The 23,575-nt window shown below is 39.5% G+C and overlaps 1 protein-coding gene across 6 annotated transcripts in view; it reads right to left on the minus strand.

Annotated features, from left to right (window-relative positions):
• The window catches only part of LOC124148276 (solute carrier family 12 member 4-like), a 179,986-nt gene that overhangs the window by 42,128 nt on the left and 114,283 nt on the right, over positions 1–23,575 (minus strand). For 4 of the 6 annotated variants that reach the window (XM_046519289.2, XM_046519287.2, XM_046519286.2 and 1 more), the window contains 2 exons: positions 5,650–5,760; positions 4,931–4,936 (listed from right to left, as the gene is read on the minus strand). In XM_046519289.2, the coding sequence (XP_046375245.1) occupies positions 4,931–4,936; positions 5,650–5,760 (117 nt within the window). The remainder of the gene's footprint in view (positions 1–4,930; positions 4,937–5,649; positions 5,761–23,575) is intronic. The other 2 variants (XM_046519288.2, XM_046519285.2) reach the window with 1 other exon arrangement.

Below are 23,575 nucleotides of genomic sequence, written 5' to 3' on the forward strand. Positions count from 1 at the left end.
AAAGACAGAAAAACATGTCTTTGAAATGTGATTGCACATGGTGGTGAGGAGGATGCAGATGTTTCCACGGAAACAGTAAACGGGCTCATGCTGCCTGGGTTCTTGGTAACGTACACGGAAAACACAGTCTTCAGTCTTCGATTTAGTCTTAAAATTTGGCTCGCACAGTACCAAGAATGCTTTATAACATCAAAGATTTGTTTGAGGTTTGAGCCATGATATACATTTGACAAAAAAGTTTAAGTTTAAGAAGATTGTCATTGAAATTGTTGGTGTCTGCATTTAAATGGTCAGGACCATTTAGGTGACCAAGTTATTTATATTACATTTGTCTTCAAACTGTCTGGAGATGAGATGGTCCACACTAATCTCAAGCAGGTTTTTCACCAGTGTCATGCCTGGTCTAAAACATACATCTAAACCACTAAAAGTAGTGTCGAGGAGTGTCAGAAGGTTTGAACACCTCCCTTTGGAAAACTACATAACAACATTATGGACCCAAATGACAAAAAAAACAAAAAAACTATTTATTGAAATGCTTGTGTTCTGGTACATTGAATGACAAGGGAATCTTCACTCTATCATCTTTCACCCAAATATTCAAAATGTGACACCACTTTTCTACAAAATCCTGAAACTGACAGTTAAAAATCATGTGCACCCTCCCCCCCCCCCCGTGAGACATTCAAGAAGTGGACACCGCGTTCCCCGTTAAAATCTCAAGGGGCCACCTCTGGTTTGCTGCTTTCTATTTAACTCTGAAGGACTAAATAAATTGCTGCCAGTCAGTTTTCCTATTTCCATCCAATTAGCAAGAAAGACAGCAATATATATTTGTTATTTCAGAAAACCATGACAGCAACAATGTTCGGATAGTCGGAAATGTGACACTGTATCCCAACATGGAGCACACTATAACTGCCCCCAAATGAAAAATAAATGTAATGATTTTGAAACATTAAAAATGTGTTAATCAGATGTTTAAATCTACTATATGTTTTAGCAACTATAACACACAAATCAAAACAATCTTACAGTTAGTTAAACGTTCAACTAACACACAACTTGCAAACTGTTCTATACCCTATGCAGCAGAACAGACCAGCTAGGACCTGGAAGGACACAAACTATCAACACTATATTAATTATTTCAACAAACTTCCATCTGGATCTAGAGGAAAAGAGAAGGATTAAGTTATTTATAACTGATATAATAGCCAATTTGCAAACAGTATAAAATGTTAGCGATGCTACAAACATGATACATCTGTGTTACGATTTCTAGTCTACTCATTTAGATTATTAGCCCTAATTTGAATGCATAACATTGAGTGAGTGAGGGAAAGAGGTTCTCGTGCCACATTTTTTTGTGCATAATGTACCTCCATTCTTCGGGAAAAATTGCTGTTTCGGGTGTTATGTGCACTCAGAACCTACATCGTATCGCTACAGGTGAACGGACTGAAGATAGCAAAACTTGGCCAATTATCATTACCATCATGATGATTATCATGATGATTTACAAGTTCAAGTGTAGTGTTGTTACACAGGCATTTCTTTATGCAGAGATCAAGATAACCATGTGTTGCTTAAACTGACTAGAATCACCATAACAAATTCTAATAGGGAAATTTAAGTAAGTTTATCTTTCAAACCTAAGGGTAATATTGAAATTTTCCCGGACTCATAAATATGTCTTATTATACACCCAATTGTTTATTGAGTAGTGAGTTTAGTTTAACACTGCTATTAACAGTATTTCAGATATACCACAGCGAGCCAGCTTACTGTGGGAGGAAGCCTGAAGTGATGCACATCTCAGACGTTTACCACTTCGGTGGAACCCACGAGCATGGACATGCTGACAAACCTAGAAACATTATCAGGGCGAACTGGGATTCGAACCAATGTTCACAGCTTTCTAACGTGCCCAAGGGATGCAACACTGCACAGCGAATCAAGGCACCTCAGACAACTGGGCCCCCGTGCCCCCGACTGACTTGGAACTTAAATTCAAAGATTATCTTATGAAGACAGTTGTGACCTTTCTGGATAAAAAATGATTTCTGTTGGGAAATCTACATTGATAAAATATATGACCTTGGCAAATTATCACACGTCTAAAATAATCCGTCTTGGCTGTTGAAGGCGGCCAAATATTGGTACAGCTAAAGTGCTTGTGGAAGCCACTGATGTCTACACTTGATCCCTGCCAGAAGTCACTTTGTCACTCACCAGATGAAAGAGAACTCGCATGACACAGGCTAGATCAGACAAGGTTTTCGCAAAGTTTTCATAAGTTTCAAAGTTTGAAAAAAAGTTTCTGTTCTTCAGGGATAAAAATAAACCAGTGATTGTCTGGCTTCATTTATTGTTAGTTTCTTCTTCAGATGACTGCAGATGTATTGAAAAAATCATTAGATTCAAATGCGATTTCCCTCTCTCAAGACTGTATAGGCTTAGCCACCATGACGGCCCCATGAAAGGATGAGACTCTTCAATCATGATCGCAGTAAATAAGTTTCTAAAATGTTTTAAATTGGACTGAACAAGATTTTTGCATTGATTTATCTCTGTGCAGAGAAAATTGAAAAACTGCAATCCGACAAAACAAATATCAAGAACATGACAATGTCTTGATGAAACAATTTGTTCCAGAAATCGGCAATTTTCCTCTTAAACATTTCTATTCCAAAAGAAACATTTACAGTTTCTTATTTCATTCTCACTGTAAACACTAGGGACTGATCTTAAAAGGACTGAAAAAAGTTTCCCATGGTAGGAAACAAATCGGACATAGTAAAACTCAATATAATTCCAAACATTAATAATAAGGTCCAAAATTCTGTTTTATATAACATGAAGCACTGTGAAACCATCAGACAGAAGCACGTTGGGAGCACTTAAAGCTGCAAGGTCCACATTGAAAGCCTTAAATTAATTTTAGATTGTCTTTTGTTGGTTTAGGGACAGTCTGGTAGCCTAGTGGTTAAAGCGTTCGCTCGTCACGCCGAAGACTCGGGTTCAATTCCTGACATGGGTACAATACTACAATGTGTGAAGCCCATTTCTGGGCTGGTTATTCTCTGTCTTTGAGGTTTTACATATAACAGTGGTTTGGAGGAGAGCCCAGTGTGACACAGGTCTCAGTACCTTGGTAGCATGCATGTGGTGGTCCGGTGATGAACAAGGTGACATGACTAGGCTCACATATTCAAAAACAGACTTCCTTTTGAAGCATCAAGTAGTGTTGTACACTTTCATTTGTATTTTTATGTTGATTGTTGATTGTTGTATGTTTGTTTATTGTTTAATGCCAGATTCAGGGATATTCCTGCTATATGATGACAGCCAGTAAAAAAACAGGTCTGGATCAGACAATCCAGAGATCAGTATTGTGAGGAACGTTCCCCACCGTTAGAGTACGAGGACATGCTATCAACCAAATCACAGAGTCTGAGCACCTGATCCATTTGGTCACCTCTTACAGCCAGCATAGGTTGTTCCCTGGGGGCTGTTCTAACCCAGGACCCAACAGGGTGTGTTTTTATATGTCACTAATGTCATATCCTAACAGTGTTGCAACAATACTAGTGCATGTATTGCTATACCCTTAACAAATGTTGAGCAGTATAGTGTTCACAACGTTATTCTACATATACAACATATTCTTACAGCATGTTGACTGAGTGTATTTCTTTGTGAACTGGGAAAAAGGGCAAACATGATCTATCTATAAGTTAGAAATCAGCATAAATATGCAGCAACATTTTTTTTATCCCATGCAAAGTATGCATCACTGATGATAACAACTGGATGAAATTACTGAAAGAAATAGCAGATTAATATGACATAAACAACATTTACAAATCTAGTCTTCTATCAAAGATCTCCAAGTGGCACTATGTCTACAAGAGTGTTTGAAAGACACAGGGAAATCAAGGTCTTTCTAACAACGGCAGTGTTTTCCATATTTTCTAATGCCTTATGAATATATTATTGTTTTGAGTTCATTATTTCAGTAATAAAACCAACAATGCCATTGTTTGAGAAACCTGTGTACAAATACAAATCCTGTTTCATGGGCCATGGCTATGAGAGTATGTCATCAACTGAGGCTGACAATACTCCTGTACTACATCACAAAAATAAAATAATTCTCAGTTTTCTTCAATTCTAAATAATTATTGCCACAATAAATATCCAATGACTGTAATTTAGGACCTTATCTACACAATCGGCTGATTATTTCAAAGAAAATATTACAGATACCATTTAATAAAATTTTGATGTCTGGCAATTATATTATTGAAGAATCTGCTTGTGAAACGTATCAAGAAATAATGTATTATTCAGTTAATACTTTGTGTTACTTCATTCATACTCAATAAGGAAATAGTGTGATGAAAAGAAACTTTAATTTCACAAAGGGCAACACTTTATTGTAATTCAGAATTAGTGATTTTAAAACCTTTCTTATCATTTATTTCCTAGGCAACAATAACCTAAAGCAATCTTGTACAAGTAGGCAGGAAGGAGGAATCAGTCTGTGATTCATGGGTTTAAACTAACACCAAGACAGCCAGCATCACACTATTGCAAACTGTTCAGATCAGAGTGAGGTCCTCCATGACAGTGACATTTGGATACAGTCTTATCAGCTGGTATTGAGTGAGTCAACAAGTGAGTAGAGCTGTAAAGTGCTTTTGACCCCTCTGGTCTGTAGATTGGGAAATGATAAAATGTTGGTGCTACATAGAAACACAAATCTTTGACATGGCTCCATGTTAGGCCGTCCTAACCAGACACACATACCATGACAACAGGATCTGTATCTGTCTCCTACACTATCACTACGGGTTACATCATTCTTAGTTCAAGCAAGGTAAGATGGGAAAGGCAAAACAAATAAATCTAACAAAATACTTACTTTTGTCTACAATATATCCAGACAGTAATAAAAGGGGAAAGAGAGAAAATGGAAAAAATAAATTAAATGGAACACAAACTGGATTGATAGAGAAATGAACAAATATTACAGAAATCCCAATGACCCAGATTTGCCCATAAGCTGAAGATAATTGAATACATAGGTGGATTTAAAATAAGAAGTTTATTAAACAATAAAAAAGTGTGTGTTCATTGAGGTGCTCTGACAGTAGGTAAAGTAAACAATACAATGAAAAAAAGATAAACACTTTAAAAATCTTTAAAAAATGTTGACAATACTATTGTCACCACAATAACTAGATATTTAGTCATGCACATTTTTTAAGAAGAAATTCTTGCACATGTCAAAATTTCTAAATATTTTTCATATCTTCTTCACTATTTATTTACAAAATACTGATAAGCACAATCATGTTACATCGTGTGTGGAGCTCTGAAATCATTAATGTCAATAGAAAGAAAACAATTTTGATTCATTTATTAAAACAGATAAATGACCTAAACACAGTCTATCATATTTCCATACCAATTACAAAACCCACAACACACATTGATAAAACCATCTGTAACAATGCACAAAATCCAAGTGAATTCAAGAACACTAGGTATCTGAGTAAAATGACACGCACAGTGAAGTACCTGTGAAGTGAACAACACAAAATCCTGTTTATATCACAGAAGACCAGGGTATATATTTACCTGTTGTCCCTTTCCCTTCTCCACGTCGTTAGGGTTGGGGGTAATACCTGCCTGGTAGTTGGCAATGCGGTTGATGATTTGTGAGATTTTACCCTGATGTTGCAAGTCATCCTGAAACAGAAGCAAAAATGTGTTTTACATGAACACTTTAAAACTTTTACAAACTGAATGGTCACGTGCTTCACGATACTGCTGGTGTCCACAAACATGTTAAATCATGTACACCTCAAGTGACAGATGTAAGGAATTTATCAGTATGAGTTCTCAAGCTACAAGAATTTTTGATTGGTGTGGTATCTTTGTGTGATAATTAGATCTATCTTGCACCCACAACACAATGTAAATCGTGTAAGCGTTCGCAGGGTCAGTTGTGATGATGATAATAACTATAACCTGGTCCATGGATCAGTGTACAATCGATTTTCGTTCTCAGCTCCCTGGGGAGTATACAACCCAAGCTGCCTGAGAAAAATGTTAACAGTCACATTACCATCTCATCCTAATGGGTACTAATCACTGCTGGGTGAACAGTGATATTTTGACCACAGTTACGTTCCCAAGACAACATTATACACCATGACATCAGCCGGTTAGTATAAATTTTTTGGAAGACCAATGCGATAGCTAGATTCTTTTCCGAGTAATTATTATCTTTGCTAGAAGTAGATGGGAATTATAACCAGACTTCACTCAAAAGCACTTGGAGATTCAAACCTTTGTTATACCCAAGATGAGCTAATTCCTGGACCACTGGGCCAAATGACCACCTCTCATTCCTGTAGAGTTAATATCAGGAGTTTAACCAGTACATCAAGCTAGACTGTGTCAAGGAGGGACAGGTTCAGTAACTCACCTCCCTGTACGAATGACAAGGTATCACAGGAAATCATTTTTAGCCCTCTAAAATTTAGTTGTTTTTTTTGGAAAACTTAGAAGGAAACCTTATGAAGAACTGAGAAAGCTTAAAATGATTTTTTAAATTTTGGGAGAAAAACTAACCATTTGCAAGTTTGTGAATATTTTTTTCACCATATTTTTTCACAGTATTGTCGTAAATAAATCATCTTATAAAAATAACAAATAAAAGAAAGACAGTTTTCAGTCATAGAACACTATAAAACAAATTCAAAACATCTTTCACTTTTTAAAAAACTCTCCATAGTGGGCCAACATAAACTGAATCCTATTTCCTGGTACTCCAATCATGGGATACACCTAGAACCTATCAGTCTGTGGTCCCACCAGGGTTGTGAGGAGTCACCAGCACAGCAGCCATAATGATTGATGACCAGGAACATGTAATCAAGCAGCCAACAGACAAACATTAAGACCCACTGATCTCCATTTAAGATACTGTTTACTTCAAACATAGGGAACTGGGGACCTGTTCCGCCCAGATGCTGATGGTGATGTATTCAATAAAAGCCAGAAACCCGATGAGTTCTGGATAAGACAATGCTCCTGTGCTGCTGGAGAAAGCATTAAACTGTTTTCAATAGCCTGGACACTGCTTGAAACTCATCAGTTACTATCAGTTGTTTCCTAAGTTAAAAAATGTTCACATAGAATGTACTTGAAAGCCAGGCCCCATTCCACAAAGTGATCTTAGTGCTTAGGTGACTGCTACTCCCAAATATTACCAAAGGCTTACAATAATTGTAGTGCTAAAACCCCTTTGTGGAACTGCTGACAACGGTGCACCATTGGCACCACAGATTAGCATGATAGATGTGACCATGGTGTACCATAGCCAAATATACCATGATATACCATGACAGGCAAATATACCATGGTGTACCATGGCCAAATATACCATGATATACCATGACAGGCAAATATACCATGGTGTACTATGGCCAAATATACCATGACCATTTACCACCCAATTTCGTGGTGCCAATTACCGCTGACATGGTCTACCATGGTCAATGACCATAGTTGGTCTCTACTATGTGGTCCTACAACTTCCATCTGTCAAAGACTAACATGAGTTTGTCGTTTAATACTGCACTTTTATGACAACCATAGGTTGCTGGGGACCAGATGTCTAACCCCGAATCCCCATGGGGTGAATAACATGCATCGCTTTATGTGCGAGTGCATGAGCCGTGAGTGAGTGAGGTTTTAGGCTGCTTGTAGCACTATTGCAGCAACAGCACACGGTTCTCAAAAGCTGGCCTCCATAATAATGCATTATGTTTAGAATCTAACCCAGACAGCATGGTGGGGATCCCTTTAAGACTTGTGCCCCCCCCCCCCCCCCCATCCCAACACACACACACACTGCACACCCTCAGTATTCAGTATACATCACATCACACAAATATAAACTATACAAAAAAAGATGTCTGTATAATTTCATTTAAACACAATTGATTCAGTTTCAATGTTGCAACATTTATGGCATACTTTCTGATTCAACCATACCTAGAGAGCTGGCATGACAAGTCACCTGGAGACCTTATATACATGAATGAGTTGGGAATAATGCCACTTTGAATAGTTCTCAAGTCATAATGTCATCTTAATGTTGGAGGAAAGCTAAGGTGATAAACTTGGTCTCAGACAACCACCCTATTGAAACCCACGACCACCTTATAATGGAGCTGACAAACCTAGAAACATAATTGGGGCAAACCCGGGTTCAAACCCATGATCATAGGTTTCTGGTGTTTCCAAGGGACACAACTCTGCACAGCAAATTGCAATGGCTTAGATGACTGGGCCACCGCGTCCCCAGAGCCAACATGACACGTCAAGGTTACAGCACAGCCTACTATTGCCACACTCCAACCAACCACTTATCACACTCCCAGTTACGTAAGAGGAGCCTGTTTGTTTGGCTGGAGATGCTGTGCAAGCATGCACTGTTCACACACAATCATGGTTGTAACCTATCACTATTGTACACAAGGTCATCTAGACAGGTTTTCAAATCTCTGTCTCCATGCTTCTTGAATCTACCCCCTTATACGCTGTTGTAGAAGATCAAGTTTGCGGTTTTTTAGGATTTGTGTGTTATTGAGAAATCACTGCATTGTAAATGCAACCCTATACAGCTTGAGGTTGGAAATATACTAAGTTTTCCAAGCATCAATTATTTATTACTACTATAAATCTGAAAATACACAATTGCATATTAATTATTAAGTTTTTCAGTATCATTTTTTTCTAAACGTACCCTCATAGTTGTGACACAGACAGAGTGAAGTTTAGAATGTCTAATATTAAGCAAATTATATTTTTAATTTAACTGCTATCCATGCCATCATGCCAAATATCAATTGTGTACCAAAATTTGATAAAATATAAGTCAAGAAAATTATTCATATACAGTGAAAGTATTAAGTCCCTAAGATTCCAGGGCCCCGTTCCTCAAAGCGATCTTAGCGCTAAGATGATCGTAAGCCTATGTTAAAGTATGGGACTTACGATCACCTTAGCGCTAAGATCGCTTTGAGGAACGGGGCCCAGGACATCAAATCCAGTGGAAACGACCGTAACCAACAAGATTAAAACATTTATATTACAGTTTGACATATAACTCTAACTTCCATCAGCTAACTGTGACTGATACCCACTGGAGGAAAATTAAACAAGGTCCAAGAAACAATCCCCTAAAAACTCAAATTCATACAAGCCTTCACACACTCAAACACACTCTAGCCAGTGCAACGCTAACATAATACCAACATGCAGATTTCCTTTATGTGTTAGTTCACTATTAAATAGTGATTATACCAACATGCAGATTTGTTTTATCTTTTAGTTCACTATGTAATAAGACCATAAGACCAACATGCAGATTTGCTTTATGTTTTAGCTCACTATGTGATAAGACCATCAGACCAACATGCAGGCTTGCTTTATGTTTTAGTTCACTATGTAATAAGACATCATATTGACATGCAGATTTGCTTTATGTTTAAGTTCACTATGTAATACGACATCATACTGACATGCAGATTTGCTTTGTTTTAGTTCACTTTGTAATAAGACATCAGACCAACATGCAGTTTTGCTTTATGTTTTAGTTCACTATGTAATAACACATCATACCAACATGCAGATTTGCTTTAAGTTTTAGTTCACTATTTAATAAGACATCATACTGACATGCAGATTTGCTTTATGTTTTAGTTCACTATGTAATGAGACCATAAATTTCATCAGTTTGTCTGTAATTCCTTAATCCTTCACACATAGCGCTTCCAGTTCTAACATTCAATATTCTCGTGTTACAGATTGAGCAGGACTTACAGGTGTTTCAATGTTGACATAGGTAGGCATACATAAGCTCAGTCAGGTTCGGTTAAAGCAGTCCTCTCTTATATCATTGCAGAGCCTGACTTTGTTGTAAAAACATCTTGGTTGTATATTTGGAGATATTCTACCCCCCACTAAGGGGCGGACTGCTGTTGAGTGCTGTCTCACCTGTCTGGGTGCTAGCTTGGAAGATGCGATTAGAAATTGTAGGCTTTTGCTTCCAAGGTTTAATGGGAGGTGTTCTCGGTACGCACAAGGTTAAAGAATATGTGCTTCCTTGACAGAACAGAATCTACCAAATGTTTTCTGTAAAATCCTGATACAAAGAAATGAAAGAACTAATATGAATTCTTCTACACTGTTAATGCTACACTGTTAAAAAGTGGTCAAGGTTTTAAGCACACTGAGACTACTTGATTCAAGAAGCACAAAAAACCCCAATAAACAAACTTCATGGGGATTAAAAAAGGTGACATGCATTGCGTGAAGGTTCCAGAATGCACTGCAGTGAACTGCATATGAATCTGATTATCTAAGCTTTGACACAATACACAGAAGTGAGTTCAACGCCTCCTTGAGTGGTTGTTCAGTTTCACTGGTTGTCCATGTATTGTGGGATGAAAGCCCAAAGTGGCAACCAGCAGATCTTTGCAACCAGCAGATCCTTGCAATCAGTGGATCTTTGCAATCAGCAGATCTTTGCAACCAGCAGATCCTTGCAATCAGTGGATCTTTGCAATCTGCAGATCCTTGCAATCAGTGGATCCTCCGAATCAGACACTGGATCCTTGCAACCAGCAGATCCTTGCAATCAGTGGATCTTTGCAATCAGCAGGTCCTTGCAACCAGTGGATCCTTGGAATCAGTGGATCTTTGCAACAAGCAGATCCTTGCAATCAGTGGATCCTTGGAATCAGACACTGGATCCTTGCAATCAGCAAAATCCTGACACCACACTGCACAACAAAATGTACCACCTGATAACTAGATGATGCAGGCCTATGTTCTCTCTTTGGAATGAATACACTTTATATTTATCAATGAATATTTGTAGCAAATGAAATGAACAGACTTTAAAAACATCACAACCAATATGTAATGGAGACAATTGTCTGTAATCTTCATCAAACACGATTAAATCACTGGAAGACATATCAATGTGAAATATTTAAAACAAATAATGAGCAGAATCCTGCCTATCCCCAGGCCTGATGAGATCCTCCAGCAATTACTCGGGGTGTTCTGCAACTGGCCACCACATCCTGGGAATAGCAACCTTCTGATCATACTCCTGGTTGATGCTCTCATTACAGGGGCAACAGCCTGGCTTACTGAGGACACAGACACTGTTCTGGCAGTAATGTCTCCTGGGATGCATATTTTTAAAGCATGATTCATAACTTTCTATATCCTTGTCCTTAAAAAGGAATTATTAGACTAATGAGATACATTGAAATAATACTGATCTAGATGAGGTGAGTTGTGTATTAACAATGCTTTGGACATCACTTCAGTTGTATTACTACATCTGCTGAATGTGGCAGGAAGCTTGAAGTGGCCGATCGTCATGACCTTGGTGAAGTCCACGAGCATGTGCATGGTGCCGACAGACAAAGAATCAAACTCTGGGTGAATCTGGGATTCAAACCCAGACTGCGGAGGGATGTAAAACAGCCAGTTCCAGTTTCTTGAACCTTATGGACATCCGGGTAAAAGTCAAACATTGAAAGAAATTAAAGAATGCTACAGAAACAGAGAGAAGAAAAACAACAAACTCGCATCCTCTTCAAAATATAAATAAATAATAACTAAATTAAAAAAAAAAAATCAACATACCAAACCAGCATACAACTACATAAACATTCCCTTGAAACCCAATGCAGGCCTAAATACACCATCACAGTCATTCTGAATCATAAACAACTGATGGGTATGACAAAAGTTTGTACCCGAATCAAGAGAGGTCACATCTGTAGCCCTCCATTACATCAAGGTCACATAACAGAGTCATCCAAGAGATACAGAAACCAGCCAATTTTCCTAATTTGAGTGTTGGGAGGGTGTGATCTTGTCCCCCTGATCTGGCTGTGTTAATCAATCACAGGAAATCCACAGTGTAGTGTCAGCCAGGTTAACTCTCCACACGTCTGAACCGCTGCCTGGCTGTAAGGAATAACACAATCTGACCACGGAGCTGGAGACGCCGCGATGGGACAATACGTCTCGTCCATGTCCACGTGTCACTGAATACGTGGGGACATCACAACTCTGCAGTCTGGCCGGGGTACAGATGTGTACAATTCTGGGAGAATCAAATTGTGGGCTGAGGTTCATTGTGAAATCATGCATACTCGTATTGTAATTTCTTGTGCATAGTGCAAACTTGAGCATAATGCGCACCCCCCTTAAGGGAGATGCAGTATTTTGAAAAAACATCATATTTGGTGTATTTGGCAGAGTAAAAACATTCGTCTCGCTTAAGGAGAAGTCATGAAACTTCGATTGAGAAAACATGATCTGGTCATGTGTACATTGTGTGAATAAAGGCAACTGCCCATTGCAGATTTAAATAAAATATATATAACGCTTTTAGATATAATAATAATAAAAATTAAAAAAAGGATAAGAAAAATCTATTCACATGATTTCTGTTATTACTCCTAATTTGTTGGGGCAGCTTCATTTGTACAGTTAAATAGACACACGCCGAGTAAAGTATGAGTAGATATATTTGTAGAAACAAATACAGGTACAAAAGACATTTTATTCTCAACCATGGCATCTAAAAGAACATATCTTTGGAGAAAATTTAAAGATTGTTGCTTATGTGGAGCCTCTGAGAATGGAAGCTGTGTGACTTGATGTCTGTACATTTCGTTTGTTTCATGTTGTTTAACGCCGCACTCAGCAATATTGCAGCTATGTGATGGCGGTCTGTAAATAATCGAGTCTGGACCAGACATTCCAGTGATTGACATCATGACCATCGATCCACGCAATTGGGATGCGATGACATGCATCAACCAAGTCAACAAGTCTGACCATCCGATCCTCTTAGTCGCCTCTTACAACAAACATAGTCGCCTTTTACGGCAATAATGGGTTGCTGAAGACCTATTCTACCCCGGCTCTTCACAGGTCGGATGTCATTACGAATGTGTGGAATCCAACATGAGACTTTGCAGAAATAGGACATGGGTTAACTTCATGTGTGTATTCTCGTGACGACCAGGCCTTGTTTTATCCCTTAAAGCTGAGTGCCAACAACCAATATCATATTTAAACGTCTTTGGGAATGATGAGTCCGGGGTTCAAAGTTTTCTCTCCAGGCAGACACTCTATCCAGCATACCATGAAGGTGGTCTTTGGAAAAAGAAAGTAAATTCCGGTTTTAATACCGGTGACTGAACTTGAATGTCATTGGTTGAGGTAAATTCAAAAAGAAAGGAGTCAGTAGTAAGAGGCAGCAATCTCTGGACACATTAGCATAGTTTTTTAAGGGAAGCAAATCTGCAATGTGAATTGCAGCGCTTTAAATGGGCCACCCTGTACTGGAACTCAATCCAGACATGTTGTTAAGATACAATCTTCCCGAGGCAAGGGAGTTATCTGATTCTAAAAGTCCAGTTTCCATCCTTGCCGAACAAGGCTGGAATTCTGTGCTCGATCGTAGTGCCACCAGTGGCGATTACAAGTTATGTCCTTTCTATGTCCCTCCTATAGACTAATCAGATTCCACCACTCATATCACTTGCATTTGCCTCAAACAAAATGGCGGCTCCCACTCAAAACGATCTGATCGATAATCAAAATCTATATTGTGATAAAACGAGGCTTACTTCACTTGCATTATATCACTTGAGCACCTTGATTAAAAACATGAAAAGATTTGGAAACTAACTGTTGATGCCGAGTTAGCAATACACATGCTTTGCAAATCCTGCAATCGACTATTATCTGCATGGCAGTTTACGAACCAGATGTTGATTTCATTACATGATTTTGATTAGACTTTGCATAAACTCTTTAGACCAGCCAAAATATAACTCCATAATTCCAGCCTAGTTCAGCAAGGGTGGAAACTGGACTTTTATGGTCAGTTAACTCCCTTGCCTCGGGAAGATTAGGACACTGAATAATCCAGCATCAGAAGTGCTGCCTTGAATCATCAGAAAAATAGCAACTATCTAGATGACATAATACATCTTCACCTTCCGTGATGAAGCCAATAAATTAATGTCTTTTGCAGTTCATTGATGTTGTTGAGATGGATACTAGATGACAGATTGACATAAGACTGAGATTATGAGGGTAACAAGCTCAATCAATGGCATCTGCCAACAGCCGTGATTGGTCACTGGCACTCTGGTCACCATGTTTTGTGACTTGTCACAGTGATTTGTCAGTATAACATGTCACCGGCTGATCCAGTGATTGTTCCAGATGTTTATTATGGTTGGTGATCAACAGTTGTTGGGAATAGATGCTGTGATGAGCTGCCCTCAAAGCAGCACATACCACATGGAATCACTCTGCTTCTTTCTGGAGTGGCTTCTTTCTGGAGTGGGTGATTGGGGGAAATCTGCACTGTTACAGAGTATGTTCACCACTCATGCACAGCCATCAAGTTCCAAAACCACAGCTTTCAACCATTATGAGTAGGGTTGAGAACTTTACTGTAAGATCTGACCCATTTATCAAGAAACCCATTTCGGTTTCCCAAATGCAAAGTAACACAATTGTGCAGCACAGTTGAGAGTCAACTGAATCACCAGCAGCTACATGGTCAAGGGCCCAGCTGACCAGTGTTTGTGTATCCTTAATGACAGACGATGGAGTACAAGGATCACTGATCAGTTTATAAAGGATTTGCGCTGCTGTAATAAAACATGGTAAATGGATAATGCTTGGGAAGGCTGTAAGCTTGGCTACATGTAAACGGTTTTTTTTTTTCTCATAGGCATTCCCAAAAACAAAACTATTCAATCTCACTGTCTAAAGGAAAATGAAGGGGGTTTCTGTGCACCCTTTTGCTTTGCACTTTTTGTGTCTGTCAGATTCACATCTTTCTACTACATGGCATACAGGGGAAAATCTGACGACACACACACATGAAAACCACCTGATGCCTGTTTTAGTTGACCCTTTTGATCAGGAGGTGAGCCTGAACAGGTAAACAGCTCAGTATCAGGCCAGCCATTTTTTACTTATTGAATTACAGACCTTTTCGGTGGAACCCTGTGTTGGAGGTTAGATTAATGAGCCTCACAGAAGCAGATAAGAAATACAGACAATGTTCTCTGAGACACAGACTACGGATGACTTTCATTTCTGTCCATCCTTTCATGTATTTGTATCATAAGAGGTCCAAATGAATCTAATAGGGCCATACTTTGCAAAAGGTAGAGCCAAACTAATTGGTAAATCATCAGAAACAAAAACACCCAGAAAAAATATAACTTTTTTTTAACTACTTTTCAAACATGGAGCAGACATATAGGTGACAAAATAATTAGTCCAATAATCACCACTGGGAACTCTCACCAAAGAAGAAAGGCTTCACTTATGGTGATATTGGGCTGGTAACATTAGACTTGCAACATTGGGCATGCACTGACGGACAGACGGATGCACACACGCACGCATGCACATTGCTATATGGGTGCAATAATCTTGGACGTGACATTAAAGTTTAATGATTAAACCCCATTTCACCTCACCTCACCACCTCCTTAGGTAGACAAATCTAACAGACATATCAACAAGTCACCAACATACAGAGGTGAAACCGGTTCATTGAACCTGACATCAACCCGTGTGATGAAGTCCTGAAGGTCTCTGCCATCCACTTCAAGAGTGCATACATCCTGGGGAACAGAACCAGGTACAGCTAGGACGATGTACGGTAGAGCAGTAGAGGGTGAACCAAGGCCAGGAATAGTGCTTGACTACTTTAACATATGTATAAAGTGAAACAATCTCTGCCGAGACGATGCCCCCAGCAGTGTTGGAAGAGTGCACATAGTACTCTCCCCCACAGTGAAATAGTTCCACCATTACTCCAGCACAACACATTGCAACCAAATGCACCACTCTTAAATAACCATGTCTTCTTACCTCAAGTGTAAAGCTTTCATTATGATGAAGCTACCTTGTCTAACACTGGCTCCAGCTAAAGCTTCACCTCTAGGGAAACTATGTAGTTTAGTACAGCCATTGTATACAACACAGCTATTTTATAAAACAAGTTAACGACAAGTTGTGAGTCACATTATGTACAGGTACACATGATACACTAGAAAATATTTATTTTTCTACTTAAAATAAGAACAAAACATTTTATGAAGTGAGGCCACAACAAAATGCTTACTTGTTTGTTAGAATTGATTCCTGATAACTAACTTTGCCTTCTACAATTAATCATATGTGTTGTACTCAAAACAACCACCATATATTCCATGTTATTTTGACCCCATACTCAGACTAACCATAATAAACCTGTTCTGGCCTGAGGAGAATTGATACTGCCCGACCAAGTGACAATGAAGTGGAAATAATACCATAAAGACTCTTCAAGACTCCACACTTCCACCAAATGCACCGATCACATGGTTCGATTTAATTTGTTATGTCCACAAACCCGTTCCGTGAGTAAGAAATAACTGCTTAAGAAAACTCTATCACCATAATAGCCAATATCAGTTTGCTCATAAGTTCCTCCCCAATAACTTCCTACACCTTCATCATATCATAATTCAGGCTGCTCAAAAACATCTGTCAGTAAGTAGCGCTACCCGGAAAACATGAACAACAAAAATTACCCAGAAATCAACACGATGTTGATACAAGCCTTATACTCCAGTAAACCCTAGCCAGCAAAGTCAATATTATACCATGCCCAAAACATCATGTCTTTATGATGATTATCACCGGAACTATTTTCAGGAAGGAGTAATGAGTGGTCCTATCATTCATATCGCTTCATGGCCAACGCGTAAATTGTGAATGAATTCTCATCGTCAATTTCCAGCAGTTGGAGCATTATCCGACCAAACCCTACAACCAGGAATGCTCACAGCACACTGTTGGCTCTATTGATAGAAGTCTGATAATTTTTCGCAATATAAATCAATCGAGAACACTCAGGTCACATATTCTTGGTGATTAGTGGCAACAGTTTGGATAAATTTCTATCCATCATTCCACGTAGTGTCTGTAGATCTCTGGCACAAGCAGCACATGATAAGAGTGCTTACTTTAAGAGATCAACTCTTCTGTTACGAAAAGCATTAACCGAAGAGCTATAAATTTCAATCCAAAAATCTTGTTTATTGATACGAGAAACTGTTGAACAAAAACTTTCAGTCGGCAGAATGAAAATTAGTTTCATTGATTTACATCATTTGTAGGAAATCTGCATCCATTTTGTGACTTCAAAATGAAAGAAATACACATTACTTCGCGATGAAGGAAGTCAGGAGACCCAGAATTAGTTTATTAAGATGCGTAACAACTATGACCAAGATATTTATGCTTTAATGGCTACCAGACAACATAGTTGCTCAGAATGGAGAAAGAAACACTTTTTAAAATTACTCCAGAGACTATTCATTTTCTTATGATGAGGTGTGATAATCCACAAGATCTCTCCATGCATATGCATGAGCCTGCAGACTGACTCTAATGTAAGTGTGTACAAAGAAAACTCATTAAATCCTGAGAAATGTTTAGTGAGGCAGGGTGTATCCTGAAGCTTCAGAAAAAAGCCCGAAATGCTCGCGAGAGCACGGAGGCAAATGCATCTCGCTGAAGCAGACAGCAGTCACAAAGTTATTGACCCTTTGCCAAGAAATGGCTTATTTTACACATGAAACATATTTCACTAACCATTTTTGGAAATGGATGGGGATTGTAAGATCCCTTGGGATGAAGTTTGAGGTGGTATTACCATGAAATGTCCTTTTTACTGACCGATAGAGACATTTCAGAAAAATCTGAGGCACACTGAATTAACAGCTTTGGGCATGATGACTGTTTAAGGGGATGTAATTTAGAAATGGTGGAAAACATATGGGTAAGCTGCACTGATTAGTTTCAGCAACACAGATTGGATCAAGTAAATAGAAAGTTCTCTTCTGTCTGAAATGGCTACAGTAACTGGACTAGCTCTTGTAGTATAAAAAACCCCCATCATTTCAGAAGTTAATTGGTGCATGTGTTTGTCACCTGGTATGATAACAGGTGTAGAACCAAGACCATAACACAGGTGGGTGAGTCAGTGAATATTGTTTTATGCCATAGCAAGCAGGAGTTGATTATTTTTTATGGTCTGTTGGAGTCCGGTTCATGGCAAGGGAACAAGTGGTTGATAGCAAGGGAATCAGTGGTGAGGTGAAATTGGGTTTAACGTCGCGTCCAAGATTATTGCACTTATATAGCGACGTTGGGAATCAGTGGTAGATAGCAAGGGAATCAGTGGTTGGTAGCAAGGGAATCAGTGGTTGATAGCAAGGGAATCAGTGGTTGGTAGTAAGGGAATCAGTGGTTTCATAGCAAGGGAATCAGTGGTTGGTAGCAAGGGAATCAGTGGTTTCATAGCAAGGGAATCAGTGGTTGGTAGCAAGGGAATCAGTGGTTGATAGCAAGGGAATCAGTGGTTGGTAGCAAGGGAATCAGTGGTTGGTAGCAAGGGAATCAGTGGTTGGTAGCAAGGGAATCAGTGGTGGGTAGCAAGGGAATCAGTGGTTGGTAGCAAGGGAATCAGTGGTTTCATAGCAAGGGAATCAGTGGTTGGTAGCAAGGGAATCAGTGGTTGGTAGCAAGGGAATCAGTGGTTTCATAGCAAGGGAATCAGTGGTTGATAGCAAGGGAATCAGTGGTTGGTAGCAAGGGAATCAGTGGTTGGTAGCAAGGGAATCAGTGGTTTCATAGCAAGGGAATCAGTGGTGGGTAGCAAGGGAATCAGTGGTTGGTAGCAAGGGAATCAGTGGTTGGTAGCAAGGGAATCAGTGGTTGGTAGCAAGGGAATCAGTGGTGGGTAGCAAGGGAATCAGTGGTGGGTAGCAAGGGAATCAGTGGTTGGTAGCAAGGGAATCAGTGGTAGATAGCAAGGGAATCAGTGGTTTCATAGCAAGGGAATCAGTGGTAGATAGCAAGGGAATCAGTGGTTTCATAGCAAGGGAATCAGTGGTTGGTAGCAAGGGAATCAGTGGTAGATAGCAAGGGAATCAGTGGTTGGTAGCAAGGGAATCAGTGGTGGGTAGCAAGGTAATCAGTGGTTTCATAGCAAGGGAATCAGTGGTTTCATAGCAAGGGAATCAGTGGTGGGTAGCAAGGGAATCAGTGGTTGGTAGCAAGGGAATCAGTGGTTGGTAGCAAGGGAATCAGTGGTAGATAACAAGGGAATCAGTGGTTTCATAGCAAGGGAATCAGTGGTGGGTAGCAAGGGAATCAGTGGTTGGTAGCAAGGGAATCAGTGGTTGGTAGCAAGGGAATCAGTGGTTGGTAGCAAGGGAATCAGTGGTGGGTAGCAAGGGAATCAGTGGTTGGTAGCAAGGGAATCAGTGGTTGGTAGCAAGGGAATCAGTGGTTGGTAGCAAGGGAATCAGTGGTAGATAGCAAGGGAATCAGTGGTTTCATAGCAAGGGAATCAGTGGTGGGTAGCAAGGGAATCAGTGGTTGGTAGCAAGGGAATCAGTGGTGGGTAGCAAGGGAATCAGTGGTTGGTAGCAAGGGAATCAGTGGTGGGTAGCAAGGGAATCAGTGGTTTCATAGCAAGGGAATCAGTGGTGGGTAGCAAGGGAATCAGTGGTTGGTAGCAAGGGAATCAGTGGTTTCATAGCAAGGGAATCAGTGGTTGGTAGCAAGGGAATCAGTGGTTGATAGCAAGGGAATCAGTGGTTGGTAGCAAGGGAATCAGTGGTTGGTAGCAAGGGAATCAGTGGTTTCATAGCAAGGGAATCAGTGGTGGGTAGCAAGGGAATCAGTGGTGGGTAGCAAGGGAATCAGTGGTTGATAGCAAGGGAATCAGTGGTTGGTAGCAAGGGAATCAGTGGTTGGTAGCAAGGGAATCAGTGGTTTCATAGCAAGGGAATCAGTGGTTGGTAGCAAGGGAATCAGTGGTTGGTAGCAAGGGAATCAGTGGTGGGTAGCAAGGGAATCAGTGGTAGATAGCAAGGGAATCAGTGGTTGATAGCAAGGTCAGTCAGTCACAACACAGAGGATCACCATAAACTAAACACCAAAGACCTGCCCATGAATCAACAGGCAGATTCTAGTATGAATATCTTTGGTAAAAACAGGAATGGTTCTGAATTTAAAAAACCCACAGAAATTGCTAATCAAATTATCAACCAGTTCAACGAAATGACAAGAATACTTGAAACATACCCAACGCCTCATATACTAATCCTACCGTTGTCAATGTGTTTCCAAAAAAAACATTATTCTGAAGCAGGGACACTCTCTTTGTGTGGGACCGAGCCACATTGTGCTTTACACATAATCACAGTACTGATGTTATTAAATGGAAACCAAGATCTGGATTTTGAACCAAATCAACTTAGGAGACAATAAAGCACTGTACATTGGCAAGAACAGACTATTTCATCATGGAAAGTGTATTCTTTCCTTTATCCTGAACACCTTTCTGTCCTACAAGGGATGTCTCCCTTCATCCGGCTGCAACTTCAGACCTGGGTCTGGACCAGACAAAAGACCAGACTTTATTCAAGTAAATCAAAGTAAAATCTGATCAACAAAATGGAAAATTCTATTTATGATGCTGCTGACTATGCTGCTGCTACTAGTAGTACTACTACTAACTACTATCTATAACAATAAAAAGAATAATAAAAAATGTACTGAGCTTTCAATGCTGGATATCATTATCCGATTTCATTCTCAGCACCCTAGGGAGAATACTACCCAAGTCCGTTCAAGAAGACAGAACACACTCTCCAAGTCATAAACAGTTCAACATATACAATGACACCTGAGCTAGATGAAGAAATGGATTTGTAAACCAGCCTTTTTTTGTTAACCCGAGTCACCTATTTTCGAAGTGACAAGTTAACTCTTTAACCACTCTGCCACCTCACTGCCAATAAAACACAGACACAGACACAGACTGGAAAAGTATCAAATGTATTTTAGGCTAAGATTCTACTTAACTAGGTTGCTGTATCAAATATAATTAAAGCCTTTAAAAGCAGTATCAGTGTTGTAAGCCATGAAGCCTTGTTTGAGTGGCATTCAGATTATGGTAGTTGATAATGAAGAATCTGGTATTTATAGAGAACAACTGTGGAGTTGGCTGTAGCAGAGTTTCAGTGTTGAAACTCACAGGCAAATTTCCAGGCAAGTTGTAGTGTATGTAAGACTATGATACATGGCACTTTGTCAGATCTGTTCCATGTTTCACATCTGTGTTAAGTCTTACTATATGGTCACAATTGTCATACATGATTTTATGTTTGTTTGTTTGTTTGTTTGTTTGTTGTTTAACGCTGCACTCAGCAATATTCCAGCTATATGACAGCGGTCTGTAAATAATCGAGTCTGGACCGGACAATCCAGTGATTTACATCATGAGCATCGATCCACGCAATTGAGATCGATGACATGCATCACCTAAGTCAGTGAACCTGACCACCTGATCCTGTGAGTCACCTCTTACGACAAGCACAGTCACCTTTTACAGCAGGCTTGGGTTGCTGAAGAATTATTCTACCCGGGATCTTCATGGGTCTGTCATACATGAAGATACATGATGGACAAATATTACTATATTCACCCTAAAAAACACCCATCCCAAACAAAAGCCATCCCTGGGTTAAGAAAATAAAAAGGTGAAAAATATCTTTTTTACATAAAATTGTTGGCATCCTTAATGCTATATATCAATAGATGAGGTGAGGTGAAATGGAGTTTCACATGGCGTCCAAGATTATTGCACTTATATAGCGATTTGCATGTACGTGTATGTGTTTGTGTGGCTGTTTGTATTAGTCCGGACCGATGCCGATTTATAGTGCTAGCTCACTGAGATACCATGCCACAGTTTAACATGAATACCCCACTCAGACACAGTATACTGACTCCGAGCCGACCAGTCCTTGTTTTAGCACCCTTAATGCCGAGCACCAGACAGGGTAACAACAAGTATCATCTTTTAACGTCTTTCGGTATAACACGGCCGGGGATCGAACTCCGGACCTTCCGCTCTCCGGGCTGACTCTCTACCACTAGACCAAGGAGGCGGTCATATATCAATAGACCTTATTCTGTATAACACTAACATGACCAGGGGATGGTATATTCCTGCCACAAGTAAGATACTCTGCCACACACTAGACCCATCATGCTTCAGAGACGAACATATATATTGCTCAACAAACCCTTGATAACCCGTCTACCTTTCTGGAATACACTCAGAGGTTGTAATCCATATATATCTTATTCTTAAAGGACATGATGCTAAATTCGTCAAGACTTATCTCAACTGTAGTTGTGTACAAAATGTCATGAAGACCTGGAGATACCCTCCCCTCATCTCCCTGTCTACTGTTTGGTTGTTCCATGCAGAGAACATCATCTGATCAATGGAAACATAACGGCAACAAATCTTCTCTAAATGTTGAGCAGCTCAGATATCCCATTTGAATAAACTGTAAATTGACAGGCAACCAATATGTCTTTTTGAGACTTGGATCTCTGGAGCTGTTAATGGTTTGGTGGACAGTTATTGTATCTTTTCAGCAAGATGGTAATGTTGTGGTTTCGATGTCAAGTCTTTACTGCCATCTCTTTGGATGCGGAAGAGTTGGTGATTGAGTGTTGTTTTATGGCACAGTCAGCACTATTCAGGCTATCATGCCTCCATGTACATGATCCAGGCTGGACAGCCAAACCAATGGCTGACAGTACAACCCATACTGTTGGGAGTGACGACACACCATCAACAAGGTCACACATTGGGGCCAACCAATCCTCATTTCTTATTACACGGGGGACTGGGGTCCTATTCTGTTTAAGTCACAGCAGTGAGAGAATGTTAACAGCATGTGTGACAATGCATTTGGACAGAAAACTTACAGTAAAACCACAAGGAAAATGCATGATAATTCAAGGGCTGCTCTACCACAGACTGCAACAAGGTATTTATTGGGCCACACTTCTTATGTCATAATATACTTCTCAAACGAAATTAAAGAACATGATTCTTTCATATGTCACACCATTAAAGCTTAACCATAGTAACATATGAAAGAATCGGGTGTTCTTTAACACAAGCTAATACAGATTAACTTAAATATTAAAATGAAAGAATCGTGTGTTCTTTATCTTCTTTTGAGTAGTATAGTTGTGTCCTTACTGATGATGCCTTACAAGGTTTTCCATTTGTGGCGGCATCTTAACTTTCCTTTACAAAGTCACTTTGATTGATACCCTGAATGTCTCTCGTTACTTGAGCAAAGAAAATCTATTGTCTGAGTACACATAGTGACAGACTTTGTTTAAAAGCCAATTAGGGAAATCTATTTGGCAACCTGATCAGAATAAATACCACATAACTTATTAGCTTCAAAAAAGAGTTGACATTTCTTCTTGTTATGGAACGGATGTAAACTTTAAAGTTCACATTTGGATGGCTTATGAT

Source organism: Haliotis rufescens, unplaced genomic scaffold (assembly GCF_023055435.1).
Source record: "Haliotis rufescens isolate VD_foot unplaced genomic scaffold, xgHalRufe1.0.p SCAF_19, whole genome shotgun sequence".
Classification (NCBI taxonomy): domain Eukaryota; kingdom Metazoa; phylum Mollusca; class Gastropoda; order Lepetellida; family Haliotidae; genus Haliotis; species Haliotis rufescens.